The 15,808-nt window shown below is 47.0% G+C and overlaps 1 protein-coding gene across 1 annotated transcript in view; it reads left to right on the top strand.

The window, feature by feature from the left end:
• ACACB (acetyl-CoA carboxylase beta) overlaps positions 1–15,808 on the top strand; it is a 140,154-nt gene that overhangs the window by 17,825 nt on the left and 106,521 nt on the right. The window contains 1 exon segment of the mRNA XM_033220706.1: positions 13,695–13,827. Coding sequence (XP_033076597.1) covers positions 13,695–13,827 — 133 coding nt within the window.

The raw sequence follows: 15,808 nt of genomic DNA, 5'->3' as shown, positions 1-15,808 counted from the left end.
TCTTCATTTTATTGCACTTAAAAAAAATTACCGCCGGGCGCGGTGGCTCAAGCCTGTCATCCCAGCACTTTGGGAGGCCGAGACGGGTGGATCACAAGGTCAGGAGATCGAGACCATCCTGGCTAATACGGTGAAACCCCGTCTCTACTAAAGAATACAAAAAACTAGCCGGGCGACGAGGCGGGCGCCTGTAGTCCCAGCTACTCGGGAGACGGAGGCAGGAGAATGGCGTAAACCTGGGAGGCGGAGCTTGCAGTGAGCTGAGATCCGGCCACGGCACTCCAGCCTGGGCGACAGAGCCAGACTCCGTCTCAAAAAAAAAAAAAAAATTACCAAAGTGATTGTCTGTGGTTGACAATTCAGAAGATTATAGATAAGCAAAAAAGAGGAACAAAATCACCCATAATTCCACCCCTGTGATGTTTGTTAACAGTTGTATGTTCTTCACTTTTTTTTTCCTGTGCAGATATGTTTTAATTTATAAACTTGAATCATGCAGAATATTCTGTAACTCACTTTTTCATTCAGCATTAAGTATTTTTCTAACACAGGGCTTGGCAAACTATGACTCGCTGCCTGTTTTGTTATGGCCTGCAAGCAGAGAATGGTTTTTTCATGTTTAAGTTATTGAAAAAAAAGTCAAAAGAAGAAGATTGTTTTGTGACATGTGAAAATTACATGAAATTCAAATTTCAGTGTCTATAAATAAAGTTATTGGAATGCAGCCAAGCTCATTGATTTATTATTTATGCCTAGTTTATGGCTGCTTTTGTGCCTCACTGGAGGATTTGAGTGGTGGGACAGAGACTGACCAGATCTAAAGTATTTACTCTCTGACCCTTGACAGACAATGTTTGCCAGTCCCTGCCTACAACATACTTTTACTGGATCCATAGTGTTCCTTTAAATGGGCGTGCCTTAAAATGTATGAATAGTCCTGGCCAGGCAGGGTGGTGCAAGCCTGTAGTCCCAAATACTCAGGAGGCTGAGGAGGGAGGATGCTTTTGCCTAGGAGTTGGAGGCTGCAGTGTGCTATGATCGTTCCTGTGAATAGCCACTACACTCTAGCCTGGGCAACATAGCAAGACCCCATCTCTGAAAAAAAAAATGTGATCAGATGTGGTGGCTCATGCCTGTAATCCCAGCACTTTGGGAGGCCAAGGCAGGAGGATTGCTTGAACTAGGGAGTTCGAGACCAGTTTGGGCAACATAGTGAGACCCCCATCTCTACTAAAAAAAAAAAAAAAAAAAAAATTAGCTGAGGATGGTGATGCATGTCTGTAGTTTCAGCTACTCGAAAGACTAAGGGAAGAGGATCGCTTGAGCCTGGGAGATCAAGGCTGTAGTGAGCATGATTGTGCTACTGCACTCCAGCCTGGGCACACAGAGCAAGACCCTGTCTCTTAGAAAAAAGTGTGAGTAATCCCCTATAAGTAGTGGATATTCAGGCTGTTTCTCCTTTTTTTTTTTTTTTTTTTTTTTTTTTTGCTACTATCAACAGCACAGTGAGGAATACCCTCGTAGCTGAATCTCTGCCTCCATCCCTTATTTTCTTAGGATATGTTTACCTGGTCCATAAACATTCATGCACACCTCCCATGCATAAGGCCTGCATCTAGTAGCAGGAAGGGTCACAAAAATGTTTGGGAACCATGACCTCCGCCCTCCAGGAACTTGGGTTCCTTTGGGGAAGGCAGATGTCTTCTCAGTAACTCCAATTCAAGGCTGATGGATACAACAGTAATAGCCACTACCATTCATGGGGTGCTTTAAGTGTGCCAGTACTTTGTAGGTGTGGTCTCATGCCATCTTCAAAATACCACTGTGGGGCACTCAGTGGAGGCTGTTGTACCCTTTCTCAAACCACTTTAATGAAAAAAACAAACAAACAAACAAAAAACCTCACACGAATTTGGAATTGTCCCAGCAAGTCAGGACATGGGGTCACCCTATTTATAATAATATGGACATACTTTGTTGGGGGACTGCGTTGTTCCTCTTTTAGTTTACAGTGGCTAAAAAGATGGATTTGGATGATCCAACTTTGCCACCAAGCTGTGTGATCTTCTGGAGCAGGTACCATCAAGCCTTGGAACCTCAGTTTCCCCATTCGTCCAAGCGACTAGCCCTCATGGGCCTCTCTGGAGTTCATTATTATTATTATTATTATTGTTGTTGTTGTTATTATTATTAGAAACAGTGTCTTGCTCTGTTGCCCAGACTGGAATACAGTGGCATGATCACGGCTCATTACAGCTTCAGCCTCTGGGCTCAAGCAGTCCTCCCACTTTAGCCTTCTAAATAGCGGGACCACAGGCATGTGCCACCACACCCAGCTAACTTTTGTATTTTTTAGAGAGACAGGGTTTCACCATGTTTCCCAGGCTGGTCTTGAACTCTTGAGCTAAGCAATCCTCACAACTCAGCCTCCCAAAGTGCTGGGATTACAGACATGAGCCACCACGCCCAGCTCTTTCTTGGTTCGTTGAGACTCTGTGTGGAAGTTGCTGGTCTTGAGTACTACCCTGAGTCAGCATAAACACTGATGCAAACTAATAAGTAACACAGAGTTCAGTTACGAAAGAGCCCTCTGGAATTGGGAGACATTTGGGATCTTGTCCTGAAGGCTTGGGCCATCTAAGAAGCCAGAACTCCTAAGTAGGTGAGGTCGCAAATGATGACTGATTTTCCATGGCGTGAGAACGGGGTCACAGTTCAGAGAGTAGATAAATGAGTGTGGATCAGAGCACAGAAGGGCTTGAAATAAAATTGGGGATGAGAAGGCAGAATTTGTTTTTTAATGAGTCCCATTTCACTGCCATGCAATTCTGCTCTGAAAGGCCAGCTGCCTGCATGCAAATATTGGCTATAGACCTATAAGGGGTTTTCATTCTTGGCTACACGTTAGAATTTCCTGGTGGGGGGATTTTGAAAAATCTAGATGCCGGGTACCCCACCTCTACCCCCTAGAGATGCTGGTGGGACTCCAGCATCGGAATCTGATAAAGTTCATCATGTCAGGGTTGAAAACTCGTGCCTAGCTCGGGGTCAGCAGACTGCTATTGTAAACGGTCAGACAGTAAATATTTTTGGCTTTGTGGCCATGTGGTCTCTGTTATAACTACTCAACTCTGCTGTTTCCTGCACCAGGAGCCATAGTTATGTAATTGAACAGGCCTGGCTGTATTTCAATCAGTTATTATTTATGGATGGGGAAATTCAAAGTTCATGTAATTTTTATGTGTCACGAAACAGGATTCTTTTGATTTCTTTTCTTTTTTTTTTGATGATTTAAAAATGTTGGCTAGGCACGGTGGCTTACGTCTATAGTCTCAGCACTTTAGGAGGCCAAGACAGGAGGGTTGCTTGAGGAGTTTGAGACCAGTCTGGGAAACATGATGAAACCCCATCTCTACAAAAATAAAACAATTAGTTGGGCATGGTGGTGCACACCTGCAGTCCCAGCTACTCAAGAGGCTGAGGTGGGACGATCACTTGAGCCCAGGAGTTTGAGGCTGCAGTGAACTATTTTTGCATCACTGCACTGTAGCCCTGGCAACAGAGGGAGACCATGTCTCTATAAAAAACAATTTAAGGCTGGATGTGGTGGCTCACACCTGTGGTCCCAGCACTTTGGGAGGCCAACGTGGGCGGATCGCCCTGAGGTCAGGAGTTCAAGACCAGCCTGGCCAACATAGTGAAACCCTGTCTCTAATACAAAAATTAGCAGAGCATGGTGGCGCACACCTGTAGTCCCAGCTACTCGGGAGGCTGAGGCAGGAGAATCACTTGAACCTGGGAGGTGGAAGTAGCACTGAGCTGAGATCGTGCTGCTGCACTCCAGCCTGGGCGACAGAGCGAGACTTCCTTTCTTTTTTTTTTTTTTTTTGAGACAGAGTCTCGCTCTGTCGCCCCGGCTGGAGTGCAGTGGCCGGATCTCGGCTCACTGCGAGCTCCGCCTCCCGGGTTCACGCCATTCTCCTGCCTCAGCCTCCCGAGTAGCTGGGACTACAGGCGCCCGCCACCTCGCCCGGCTAGTTTTTTGTAATTTTTAGTAGAGACGGGGTTTCACTGTGTTAGCCAGGATGATCTCGATCTCCTGACCTCGTGATCCGCCCGTCTCGGCCTCCCAAAGTGCTGGGATTACAGGCTTGAGCCACCGCGCCCGGCCGAGACTTCCTTTCAAAACAAACAAACAAACAAACAAACAAACAAACGGGCAACAGAGCGAGACTTCCTTTCAAAACAAACAAAACAAAACAAAACAAAAAACAATTTAAAAAGTTAAAACCACTCTTAGCTTGTGGGAGATACAAAAACAGGTGGCCGAGTGGATTTGGCCCGTGGGTCCTAGTTTGCCCACCCACCCCTGGCCTAGCCAAGGTAGTCATCCCAGGGGGTACTGATGGGGTAGGTGGCTTGAGAAATTTCCAAGGGTCCATTTCTGGAGAGTGTGGTTTTGTGCTGTTTGAACGATATCAGCCTTTACTGGGCTACACAGTGTTCTTTCTTGCTTTCTCGTTTGGAAGTAGTCGTAATTACAGCATTGCCTGGCTCAGAATCAGCTCTCAGCAGTGCGGGTAGCCATTACCATCTCTATTTTACAGAAGAAGAGAGAGGGGAAGGAATTGAAGGTCTGGTTAATGCCGGGGCCCTAGCCTAATGGCCCAACCTGGGCTCCTGTAATGCTATGCTGCAGAGGCACATGGTAGCTAAAGTGTTACAAGCTATTCACTTTGGCTAGGCCCAGGGAGAGACTGTTAATTCCATCATGTGAGGAAACTGAGGCACGGAGTATTGAAGTAACTTTCCCAAAATTACACAGGTTATAAGCGGTAGATTCCAGCTTCAAAGCCTAGGAGGATGGCCGTAGTCTACCAGAGTTTCTAAACTGCGGCTCTTTTGACACTTGGGACTGTCCAATTCTTTGTAGGGGGCTATCCTGTGCATTTTAGGGTGTTGAGCAGCATCCCTGGTCTCCACCTACTAGATGCCAGTAGCACATCCCCCAAGTTGTGACAACCAAAGGTGTCTCCAGGTATTGCTCCCCAGGGAGCAAAATTTCTCCCAGTTAAGACCTCAGGGCAAGGCGTGGTAGCTCACCCCGGTAATCCCAGAACTTTGGGAGGCCATGGTGGGCAGATCACCTGAGGTCAGGAGTTCGAGAAACCCTGTTTCTACTAACAATACAAAATTTAGCTGGGCATTGTGGCGGGCGCCTGTCGTCCCAGCTACTCGGGAGGCTGAGGCCGGAGAATCGCTTGAATCTGGGAGGCAGAGGTTGCAGTGAGCCGAGATGGTGCCACTTCACTCCAGCCTGGGTGACAGAGCTAGACTCTGTCTCAAAAACAAACCAAACAAAAAACCTCAGCATTATACATGTTTGTCTCTTATTTGAGAGGCAATATAAGAGGCCATATGTGTAATGCATATTTTAAAGTCCAATTAATAGAGGGGCTTCCATTTATCTCAGATTGTCTTTCTGCCTAGAAGTTAGATTCTGAGGTCAGCTGGAGTTGGATTAGAAACAGGGCTCTGCCACTTGCCAGCTGTGTGACTGGAGGTAAATGGTCCTCTCTGAACCTCGGTTTCCTCATCGTGAACCTGGAGATGACAGCCTCCTCCATACAGGGCTGTGGAGATTCACAGAGAAGTCCCCTGTGCCCAGTCCATAGTGGGCAACCGAGAATGTTTATTTCCTCCATTCCCGATACTATTCTGCCTGGTCTTGTGCTCCGGCAGCTGACTGTATTTGGTGTTTGGCTGACACCTCTGCTGTTGGTTGTACCTCAAGTCATTTCTAAAATCACCTTGAAACATTTCAGCTCTCACCCTTGCCCAGCTGTATAAGGACAGGACTTCTCACTGGACAATGGCACTTCGGATGATCCTCCTTCAGTGGGAGCAAATGCTGGCTGAAGGTCAGCCCTCTAGAGCCAATGTTGGTTGGCTTCCAGCTTTATCACAAAGAATTAAAATAGCTACTTGCCTGGAGATTGGGCCTGAAACAAGGCCAGTCCGGCAGCTTTGTGTGTTCGCTTGCCTAGCCTGCGGTAATGGGCTTGTGGCCTGCCTGATGGAGGGGCTCTGTCACCAGTTTTGAAATCAACATGGTGGCCAAGAATGGTTTTTTTTCCCCTAGGCCACAAAATGAAAGTTTTTTTGTTGTTGTTGTGCTTTAGGTCAAATTGCTGGAGTTTTAATGTTTGTATGTGTAGACATGGGAGGTCTCAGACTTTCTGAAGCTGAAGGATCAAGCCAGCCAGTCAGGGAAGGTCGTGGACAGAATGAGGGGTGCGGCTGTGGGTGGGAATGTCAGTTAGTAACCTCTGTGGAAAGTAGTTTGGAGAGTTCTCAAGGAACTAAAAATAGATCTGTCAGTCTCTCCAGCAATCCCACTACTTGGTAGGTACACGAAGGAGAAGAAATTGCTCGGTCAGATTCTCTTTTCATTGGGAGGATCTTAACATGATTGGTTGAAAACAATAAGTAAAATTAGCATGGAGTTCAGTTGTGGTGGCTCACGCCTGTTATCCCAGCACTTTGGGAGGCTGAGGCAGGTGGATCACTTGAGGTCAGGAGTTCAAGACCACTCTGGCCAACATGTAAGATACAAACATTAGCTGGACATGGTGGCGGGCACCTGTAACCCTAGTTGCTCGGGAGGCTGAGGGAGGAAAATTGCTTGAACCTGGGAGGTGGAAGTTGCAGTGGGCTGAGATCGTGCCACTGCACTCCAGCCTGGGCGACACAGTGAGACTCAGTCTCAAAAAAAAAAAAATAAAATAAAGAAATAATTATATCAAAAAGACACCTGTACTATTCACAGCACTATTCACAGTAGCAAAGATATGGAATCAACCTAAGTGTCCATCAACAGATGACTAGATAAAGAAAATTTGGTGTGTGTGTGTGTGTATATATATATATATATATATATAATTTGTTTACGGCTCAGTAGTATTCTCTTGTGTGTGTGTATATATACACATGTATATATGTACATGTATCCATGTATTATATATAATGTGCATACATACATATATGGGTAAGTGTACATATATGTACATATCTACATGTATCTGTGTGAGCATGTCTAGATATGTATGTATATGTGTATACATGTACATATATAGACACACACACCAGGGAATACTAGTGTGCCCCAAAAAAGAAGGACATGTCTTTTGCAGCAACACAGATGCAACTGGAAGCTATTTTTAAAAAATTATTTAATTAATTATTTAATTATTTATTTATAATTAATTTCTTTTGAGACTGGATTGAGACTGCCTAATTTTTGTATTTTTGGTAGAGATGGAATTTTGCCACGTTACCCAGGCTGGTCTTGAACTCCTGGGCTCAAGCAATCCACCCACCTCGGCCTCCCAAAGTGCTGGGATTACAGGTGTGAGCTCCCGCACCCAGCCGAGGCCATCATCTTAAATGAAATAAGTCAGAAAGTCAAATACCAAGTATTCTCACTGTGGGAGCGAAATAGTGTTTCCACATGGATGTAGAGTATGGAATAATAGACACTGGAGACTTGGAAGGGTGGGAGGAGAGTGGGATGAAATACTACCTGTCAGACACAAGGTGCACTATTTGAGTGATGGTTACACTACAAGTCCACACTTCATCACTACATAATATGTCCATGTAACAAAACAACACTGTACCCGCTGAATTTATACAAAAAAGAATGGGGAGAGTGGATGGGTCAGGAGCAGGCCTTGGGCTTCATGGAGCCGGGAGCAGATGAGTGGCCTGCTGCTCTTCCCGGTTAGGTTAGGAGATCAGCTGCATCTCTGCATCACTGCACTGAGTGATAATATAGCACTTACTATGCACCAACACCACCTTTTACTTACTAGGTCTTGACATATTTAATCATCAGAACCTTATTTAACCTTTATTTCTATGTGTTGACTTATGAATGAAGTATGTGTTATTATCCCCATTTTACAGATGGGAAACTGAGTGCTTTGCCCAAGGGGCACTGGAGTGGCTGTGGCTTTGGGTGTTCCTGTTACAAAATAAATAGCTTTATTCTTATTGAAAATAACACATCATTGCAGAACATTTTGTAAAACATAGCAAAGAGGTAGCGGCTGTTAATACTTTAGCATTTTTTCCCCCAGATCAGGGGTCTGTCTGCAAACGATGTTCCTTGGATTGCATCCCTTTTTTTTTGTAAATAAATAAAGTTCTTCTCTCTCTTTTTTTTTTAGGTAGCATTTCACTCTGTTGCCCAGTCTGGAGTGCAGTGGTGTGATCTTGGCTCACTGAACCTCCACCTCCTGGGTTCAAGTGATTTTTGTGCCTCAGCCTTCCCAGTAGCTGGGACTACAGGCGTGTGCCACCATACCCAGCTACTTGTATTTTTTTAATGTGAATGGGGTTTCACCATGTTGACCAGACTGGTCTCAAACTCTTGCCCTCAAGTGATCCACCCATCTTCGCCTCCCAAAGTGCTGGGATTACAGGCGTGAGTCACCATGCCCAGCGTAGCATTAACCTTTTAGAAGCTGGAAAGTAGATGAATGAATGGTCACTGGCTTAAGGCTGAGTCCTAATGGAGCAGTGAGGAAAGTTGGGGACCCCTGGCCATAGGTACCACAGAACCCCCAAAAGGCATGGTGTCTGGCAGCAAGGGATGCCCCTGGAGCTGAGGGGTAAGGAGGGTACCAAAATGAGAAGGACTGGGTAGAAGACTCCCAGGTCCCCTCCCCTGTCTCCTGTGGCGGGGGCTGTCCACTTCGACCCCAACAGAAGGCAGCAGTTCAAAGGGACATATAGAGGGTTTTGGGAGAGGGGATCGACAGGCACAGCTGAGGGCATGGGGCCTATATCCCAAATAGGAAGATAAGGGTCCGAATAGGTGCTGAATGCTTAGAACTTCCGCCTTTCCCTCGGGGCTCCTGGCTGACCTTTACTGTCCAGGCAGAAGACTGGAAAACTTCTCCCTGGGGAATCTGGCCAGAGAGAGAGAAAGACACTGAAGATACTGACTCAGGGGATCCCCAGCACACAGCCCCTCCTACCTCACCCTACATTGAGCACAGGGTCAACCAGGTCCACCACAGTCTTAGAAATTCTGTTCTCACTCATAGTCACAAGGTTGGAACCAAAGCTTCCCTGACATTTGGGTCCAGTTTCTTTTTCTTTTTTTTGAGACGGAGTTTTGCTCGTGTTGCCCAGGCTGGAGTGTATTGGCACCATCGTGGCTCACTGCAACCCCTGCCTTCCAGGTTCAAACAGTTCTTCTGCCTCAGCCTCCCGAGTAGGGGGGATTACAGGTGCACACCACCAAGCCCGGCTAATTTTTTGTATTTTTAGTAGAGATGAGGTTTCACCATGTTGACCAGGCTGGTCTCGAACTCCTGAACTCAGGTGATTCACCTGCCTTGGCCTCCCAAAGTGCTGAGATTACAGGCATGAGCCACCGTGCCCGGCCCTGAGGTCCAGTTTCTCATATATAAGTCAAGGTCCAAACCAGCAGATGCAGGAAGCTTGGAAGAAACAGAAACCACGCTGGAGAAGAGAAGCTTAAAAAGCTCTCATTAATATCCTCGTTGAGGTCAGACAGGATGTTGCACTCATAGGAAGAGGATGCTATAACAAAGGGAACATTTGCAGGCCAAAAATAAGTTCGTAGACATCAAAAACATGATAGCAGAAATGAAGAACCCCACTGAATGTTTAGAAGATGAGGCTGAGAAAATCAACCAGTGAGTAGAAGAAGAGAGTGAATAGGAGAGGGGGAAAATGCATAAACCAGTAGGCCAGTGTAGGAATTTCAACATCCAAATATAGGACTTCGGGAAAAAATAGAGAAAAAAAGAGGTAAGGACATCAGCAAGGAAGTATTTGTTTCTTTTTGTTGTTGTTGTTTTTTGAGATGGAGTCTTGCTCTATTGCCCAGGCTGGAGTGCAGTGGTGCAATCTTGGCTCACTACAACATCCGCCTCCTGGGTTCAAGTGATTTTCCTGCTGCAGCCTCCCGAGTAGCTGGGATTACACATGCAGACCACCATGCCCGGCTAATGTTTGTATTTTCAGTAGAGATGGGGTTTCACCATGTTGGCCAAGCTGGTCTCTAACTCCTGACCTTAAGTGATCTTACCACTTCAGCCTCCAAAAGTGCTGGGATCACAGGCGTGAGCCACTATGTTCATCCCATCAAAGAAGTGTTTGAAGACAAATTCCCAGGATGGGAGTTTCCAGATTGAGAGGGCCTGAGAGATGTGCAGCCCCACTGGTGGAAGCAGACACACACCTGAGCCCATCACTGTGAAATCGTAGAGTTCTGGGGACGGAGGGACGTTCCTATAAGCATCTGGATATGAAAAAACAGGTCACCTACAAAGAATCAGGGATCAGAATTACTCTCGTTCTAGCAGCCTTGGAAGCCACAACACAATGGCACAAGGCTTCTAAAACTCTGAAGAAGGTTTTCCTTCCTAGAATTTCTTTTTCTTTGAGATAGAGTCTTGCTCTGTCGCCCAGGCTGGAGTCCAGTGGCATGATCTCAGCCCACTGCAACCTCCATCCCACGGGTTCAAGTGATTCTCTTGCCTCAGTCTCCCAAGTAGCTAGGATTACAGGTGCATGCTACCATGCCTGGCTAACTTTTATATTTTTAGTAGAGATGGGGTTCACCATATTGGCTGGCCTGGTCTCAAACTCATGACCTCAAGTGATCTACCCACCTCAGCCTCCCAAAGTGCTAGGATTACAGGCATGAGCCACCACGCCTGGCCCTCCCTAGCATTTCATACACAGCCAAGCGGTAAGGCTGAATGTGAGGGCAGGAGAAAGGCTGAAGTGCAATGGTGCAATCCTAGCTCACTGCAGCCTTAACCTCCTGGACTCAAGCAATCTTCCTACCTTAGCCTCCTGAGTAACTAGGACTACAGGCAGGTGCCACTGTGCCTGGCTAATTTAAATTTTTTTTTTTTTTTTTTTTTTGAGATGGAGTCTGACCCTGTTGCCCAGTCTGGAGTGCAGTGGCGCAATCTCGGCTCACTGCAACCTCCGCCTCCCGGGTTCAAGCAATTCTCCCTCCTTGGCTTTCCAAAGTGCTGGGATTACAGGTGTGAGCCACCATGCCTGGCCCTGAATAGCCTTTCTTAGAAAGCTACTTGAGGATGTCTTCCACTGAAACCAGAGGGTAAACCAAGGAAGAGCAACACACAGGAGACAGGAAACAGGGGATTCAACATGGACTCCAGGGAATCTCCAGGGTGATGGTGATGAGGAAGCTCAGTCAAGAACAGGGCAGGGAAACTGAGGTCATCTTGTCATGCACGCTGCCATTTTACCATCTTGTTAAGTGGATGAAACTACTGGAGGATATGCCCCAGCGAAACAAGGGAGTCTACCAAGAAAGAGAGCCACCCAATCTCCCAACTTAGGAATCCAACCCCAAGGAAAGGCAAAGGGAATTCTAGGGATGTCAGCAAAGGGAAGCCCCAAAGCGATGGTGGTGTAGGGGCCTAGAGGACAGCCAGTACCTTTGGAAGGAGAACAGAGGCCTCCAGGTGAGATATCACTAGTGGAAAGAAAAAAAGAACTGATCAATTATTTATTATTATTTTTAATGAGATGTTGCCCAGGCTGGTCTTGAACTCCTGGGCTCAAGCAGTCCTCCTGCCTTGGCCTCCCAAAGTGCTGGGATTACAGGTATGAGCCACCGCATGTGGCCTGCTCAATTATCTTATGTGTACTGAGACTCTATTAGGAGGAGTGGGGTGATTTAGCAACAGGTGCAAGGAACACTAGGTAAAGGAAAAAAATCATTAACTCCAGGAAAAGGCGAAAAGGAACTAAAATCTGGTACACTGCAGCTCTCATATGTGAATAATGATCACAAACATCATATGTGAATAATGATCACAAACTAGTAAAACATTGAGTACCCGGTTTGCCAAATTACAGTGGACTTCTATGGTATTGACCAGCTGGTGGAGGGCAGCTGATGGGGTGGCCTTGTGAGAGAACTAAATTCACGTCTCTCAGGATGGGAAGGCCGTAGACGCTGTCTCACATGGATGACTCACAAGATTGTATACACATGTTGTTTAGGACTATGGAGATGTGTAATTGCTAGAAAAAATCAGCATCAATTTCCTCTGGTGTGGAGGGACAGGGCAGGAAACCTGTTTTGTTGTTAAACATTTAAAAAATTGTTTTCAGGCCGGGCGCGGTGGCTCAAGCCTGTAATCCCAGCACTTTGGGAGGCCGAGACGGGCGGATCACGAGGTCAGGAGATCGAGACCATCCTGGCTAACATGGTGAAACCCTGTCTCTACTAAAAAAATGCAAAAAACTAGCCGGGCGAGGTGGCGGGCGCCTGTAGTCCCAGCTACTCGGGAGGCTGAGGCAGGAGAATGGCGTAAACCCGGGAGGCGGAGCTTGCAGTGAGCTGAGATCCGGTCACTGCACTCCAGCCTGGGCGACAGAGCAAGACTCCGCCTCAAAAAAAAAAAAAAAATTGTTTTCAGTTTTCTAAAGAAATTTTGTGGTCTGGACATTGTGGCTCATGCCTTATAATCCCAGTGTTTTGGAAGGCTGAGGTGGGAGGATTGCTTGAAGCCAGGATTTCAAGACCAGCCTGGGCAACAAAGTGAGACCCCTGTCTCTACAAAAAATAAAATTAAAAAACTTCTGAAATACAAATGTAGAAAAGTACATGAAATATATTAATACTGTGTAACAAGTCTGAACGATTAGAATGTGTGGACTTCTTCCCTGATCATAAAACTCTCACCCTTGTTATAAGTTTTTTAGTATTATTTGGGTTCCTAAGTGATGAGCATGTAAAGTCAAAATTAGGATTTAAAATCTAAACATCCACCTTGGGACAGGTAGAAGAAACTGCTGCTTCTAGTTCATGTACTGGCCTTAGCTGGCCTCTTACGGTGCTTTCAGTTGGATACAGTAGTTCATGCCTGTAATCCCAATGCTTTGAAAGGCTTTGATGTCACTTGACTTCAAGAGTTTGGACCAGTCTGGGCGACATAGTGAGACTCCATCTCTACAAAAATGTTTAAAAATTGGCTGGGTGGCCAGGCACGGTGGCTCAAACCTGTAGTCCCAGCACCTTGGGAGGCCGAGACAGGCGGATCACGAGGTCAGGAGATTGAAACCACCTTGGCTAGCACAGTGAAACCCTGTCTCTACTAAAAAATACAAAAAACTGGCCGGGCGAGGTGGCAGGCACCTGTAGTCCCAGCTACTCAGGAGGCTGAGGCAGGAGAATGGCGTAAACCCCGGAGGCGGAGCTTGCAGTGAGCTGAGATCTGGCCACTGCACTCCAGCCTGTACGACAGAGCGAGACTCCATCTCAAAAAAAAAAAAAAAAAAAAAATTGGCTGGGCTTGGTGGCGCACCTCTGTGATCCCAGCTACCCAAGGAGGTCGAGGCTGCAGTGAGCTGTGATTACACTACTGCATACCAGCCTGGGTGACAGAATGAGATCCTGTCTCAAAAAAAAAAAAAAAAAAAAAAAAGAAGGTGCTTCTGCCCTTGAGCCTCCTTGTAAATTGCTTCAGGGGCTCTGGAGAGCAAGTGCAAAGCACAGGGGCTCTGGTGCACTTCGGCTTCTCTGCTCCACTGGCTTTATAGGTGCTGAGCTCTGAGTCGCGGGCTTTTTCCGTCATGCACGTCTGCCCCTCATTCTTACTCTGCAGGCCGAGCATGTCGGGACTCCACCTGGTGAAGAGGGGACGGGAACACAAGAAGCTGGACCTGCACAGAGACTTTACAGTGGCTTCTCCCGCTGAGTTTGTCACACGCTTTGGCGGGGATCGGGTCATCGAGAAGGTACAGACGGGTCTCGGCACTCTGGGTAGGGTCTGGTTGGGGTGCAGGGGCCCCTCCTCTCAGCTGGAGGTGGGAGATTCAGGTTCAGGCTCAATCTGAATCAATCTGAATCTCTGCCTGCTGCAGAGAGGGGGTGAGGGGGTGAGGGCCACACTCTTGCGACACTCAGTGCTGGGTGCTTGACTTCATGAGCTTTTCACCCTCACAACAGCCCAATGCAACAGGTGCATCACTCCCATTCACAGATGGGCAGACTGAGACCTCTGGGCGTGGTCAGGAAGCTCCTGCAAAGGACTCTGGGTGCTTTTGGGAATGGGGCCACTTTCTAGGTTACTGAATGGGAAGCATAAGTCCAGCTGTGCATTCCTGAGGTTCGTAGCTGCTTCGAGGAGAGGAGACAGACTTACTAGAATGGCAGTAAGGAAAGGGAAGTAGCTGAGATTTGCCAGTTCTGAAGGCTTTTCACATTGTCTCCTATACCATCTGCACAAGGCCCTGGGTCATCCGGACTGTTTGATGATCGCTATTGTATTCATGGAGAAACTAGTATTCAGAGATTTGATGTTAGTTGTCCAAGATTAGGTAATTAGTAGGAGGTGGAGCTGGGATTTGAACCCAGGCCAGTTGGGCTATAAGACCTTGTTCTTTTCCATTTTACTGGAGAGCAGGGTCATAATAATAATAACATTCTCAGTGACAGCTGCCATCGATTGAGGGCCTGTGCTGGGGTAGGCATTATGTCCCCTGCTTTACATCATTGCATCTTATTTAGCCATTCCCTCAGCCTGGTCAGTGGGTATTGTTTTACAGATGAGGAAACTGAGGCTTAGAGAGGGGAGATTGCTTGCCCAGTGTCAGAGCTGGGCTCCAGAGCTCACACCCTCAACCCAGCACACTAAGTGCAGTATTGAGTGGTAGAGACTCATGCAGGATGCAGGTTCCAAAACCTGGCTGCCACTGGTCGTTTTTTATTTTATTTTTTTAAGTTATCATTTTTGTAGAGATAGGGTCTCACTCTGTTGCCCAGGCTAAAGTGCAGTGGCACAATCATAGTTTGGCTACAGCCTCAACCTCCTGGGCTCAAGTGATCCTCCTGCCTCAGCCTCCTGAGCAGCTGGGATTGTAGGTGTGCACTACTATGCCTGGCTAGTTTTGTTTTTTGTTTTTCTAGTAGGGGTCTCATTATGTTGCCCAGGCTGGTCTTGAACTCCTGAGCTCAAGTGATCTTCCTTCTTTGGCCTCCTAAAGTCTTGGGATTACTAGCATAGCCACCGTGCCACGCCTGGCCTTTGCCAACAGTCTTGATGGTTGAAAATACAGATTCTTCCACCCTGCTCCAGACCCTTGGATTTAAAGTCTCCTGGGTGGAGATCCAGAAGCTGCATTGTTGTCACACTCGCCAGGAGACTGTTTTGCACTCAGCCCAGTTGGTGGCTAGTGTGGAATTCTCAGGAGCCCAGAGAGGCTCGGGCGGCCACAGGAGGGCTCAGCCCAGAGCTGTTGTACTTTCTGGCTTAGGAGTTGACCTCGGCTTGCCTTCTCTTGTACACTCCTTGTGGGAAAGCTGCTGCTGTGGGGATTAGAGCCGCAAGCTGGACCGCAGCAGCCTCTCCCCCATGGGGCTCCCACATTTGTTGCACTAGAACGTATGGGGCCAAGGGAAATGATCCTGGGATCATCAAAGTCCTTCCCTCTTGACCGAGCTTTGCTTTGATAATCGACTGAGAAAGCCGGAGCCCAGCCATTTCATCATGTCTTCCCAAGAGGCATTTTTTGACAGGGTAGAAGAACATTTCACCTGAACCAGAAACCCTGAGGTCAAATTCTAGTGCCGCCACTCATGGGCTGTGAGATCTGAGTTCAGTTTCCCCTTCTGTAAAACAGAGGTGATCACATCCCAACTCTCTAATGAGACTTACCCTTCAGAAACATCTTGAAGATTAGACAGCAATGAAGGAGGCCTTAAAATGATGAAATTGCT

The sequence above is a fragment of the Trachypithecus francoisi genome, unplaced genomic scaffold (assembly GCF_009764315.1).
Source record: "Trachypithecus francoisi isolate TF-2019V2 unplaced genomic scaffold, Tfra_2.0 Lachesis_group11, whole genome shotgun sequence".
NCBI lineage: Eukaryota > Metazoa > Chordata > Mammalia > Primates > Cercopithecidae > Trachypithecus > Trachypithecus francoisi.
This window is presented reverse-complemented; position numbering and strand designations above follow the sequence as displayed.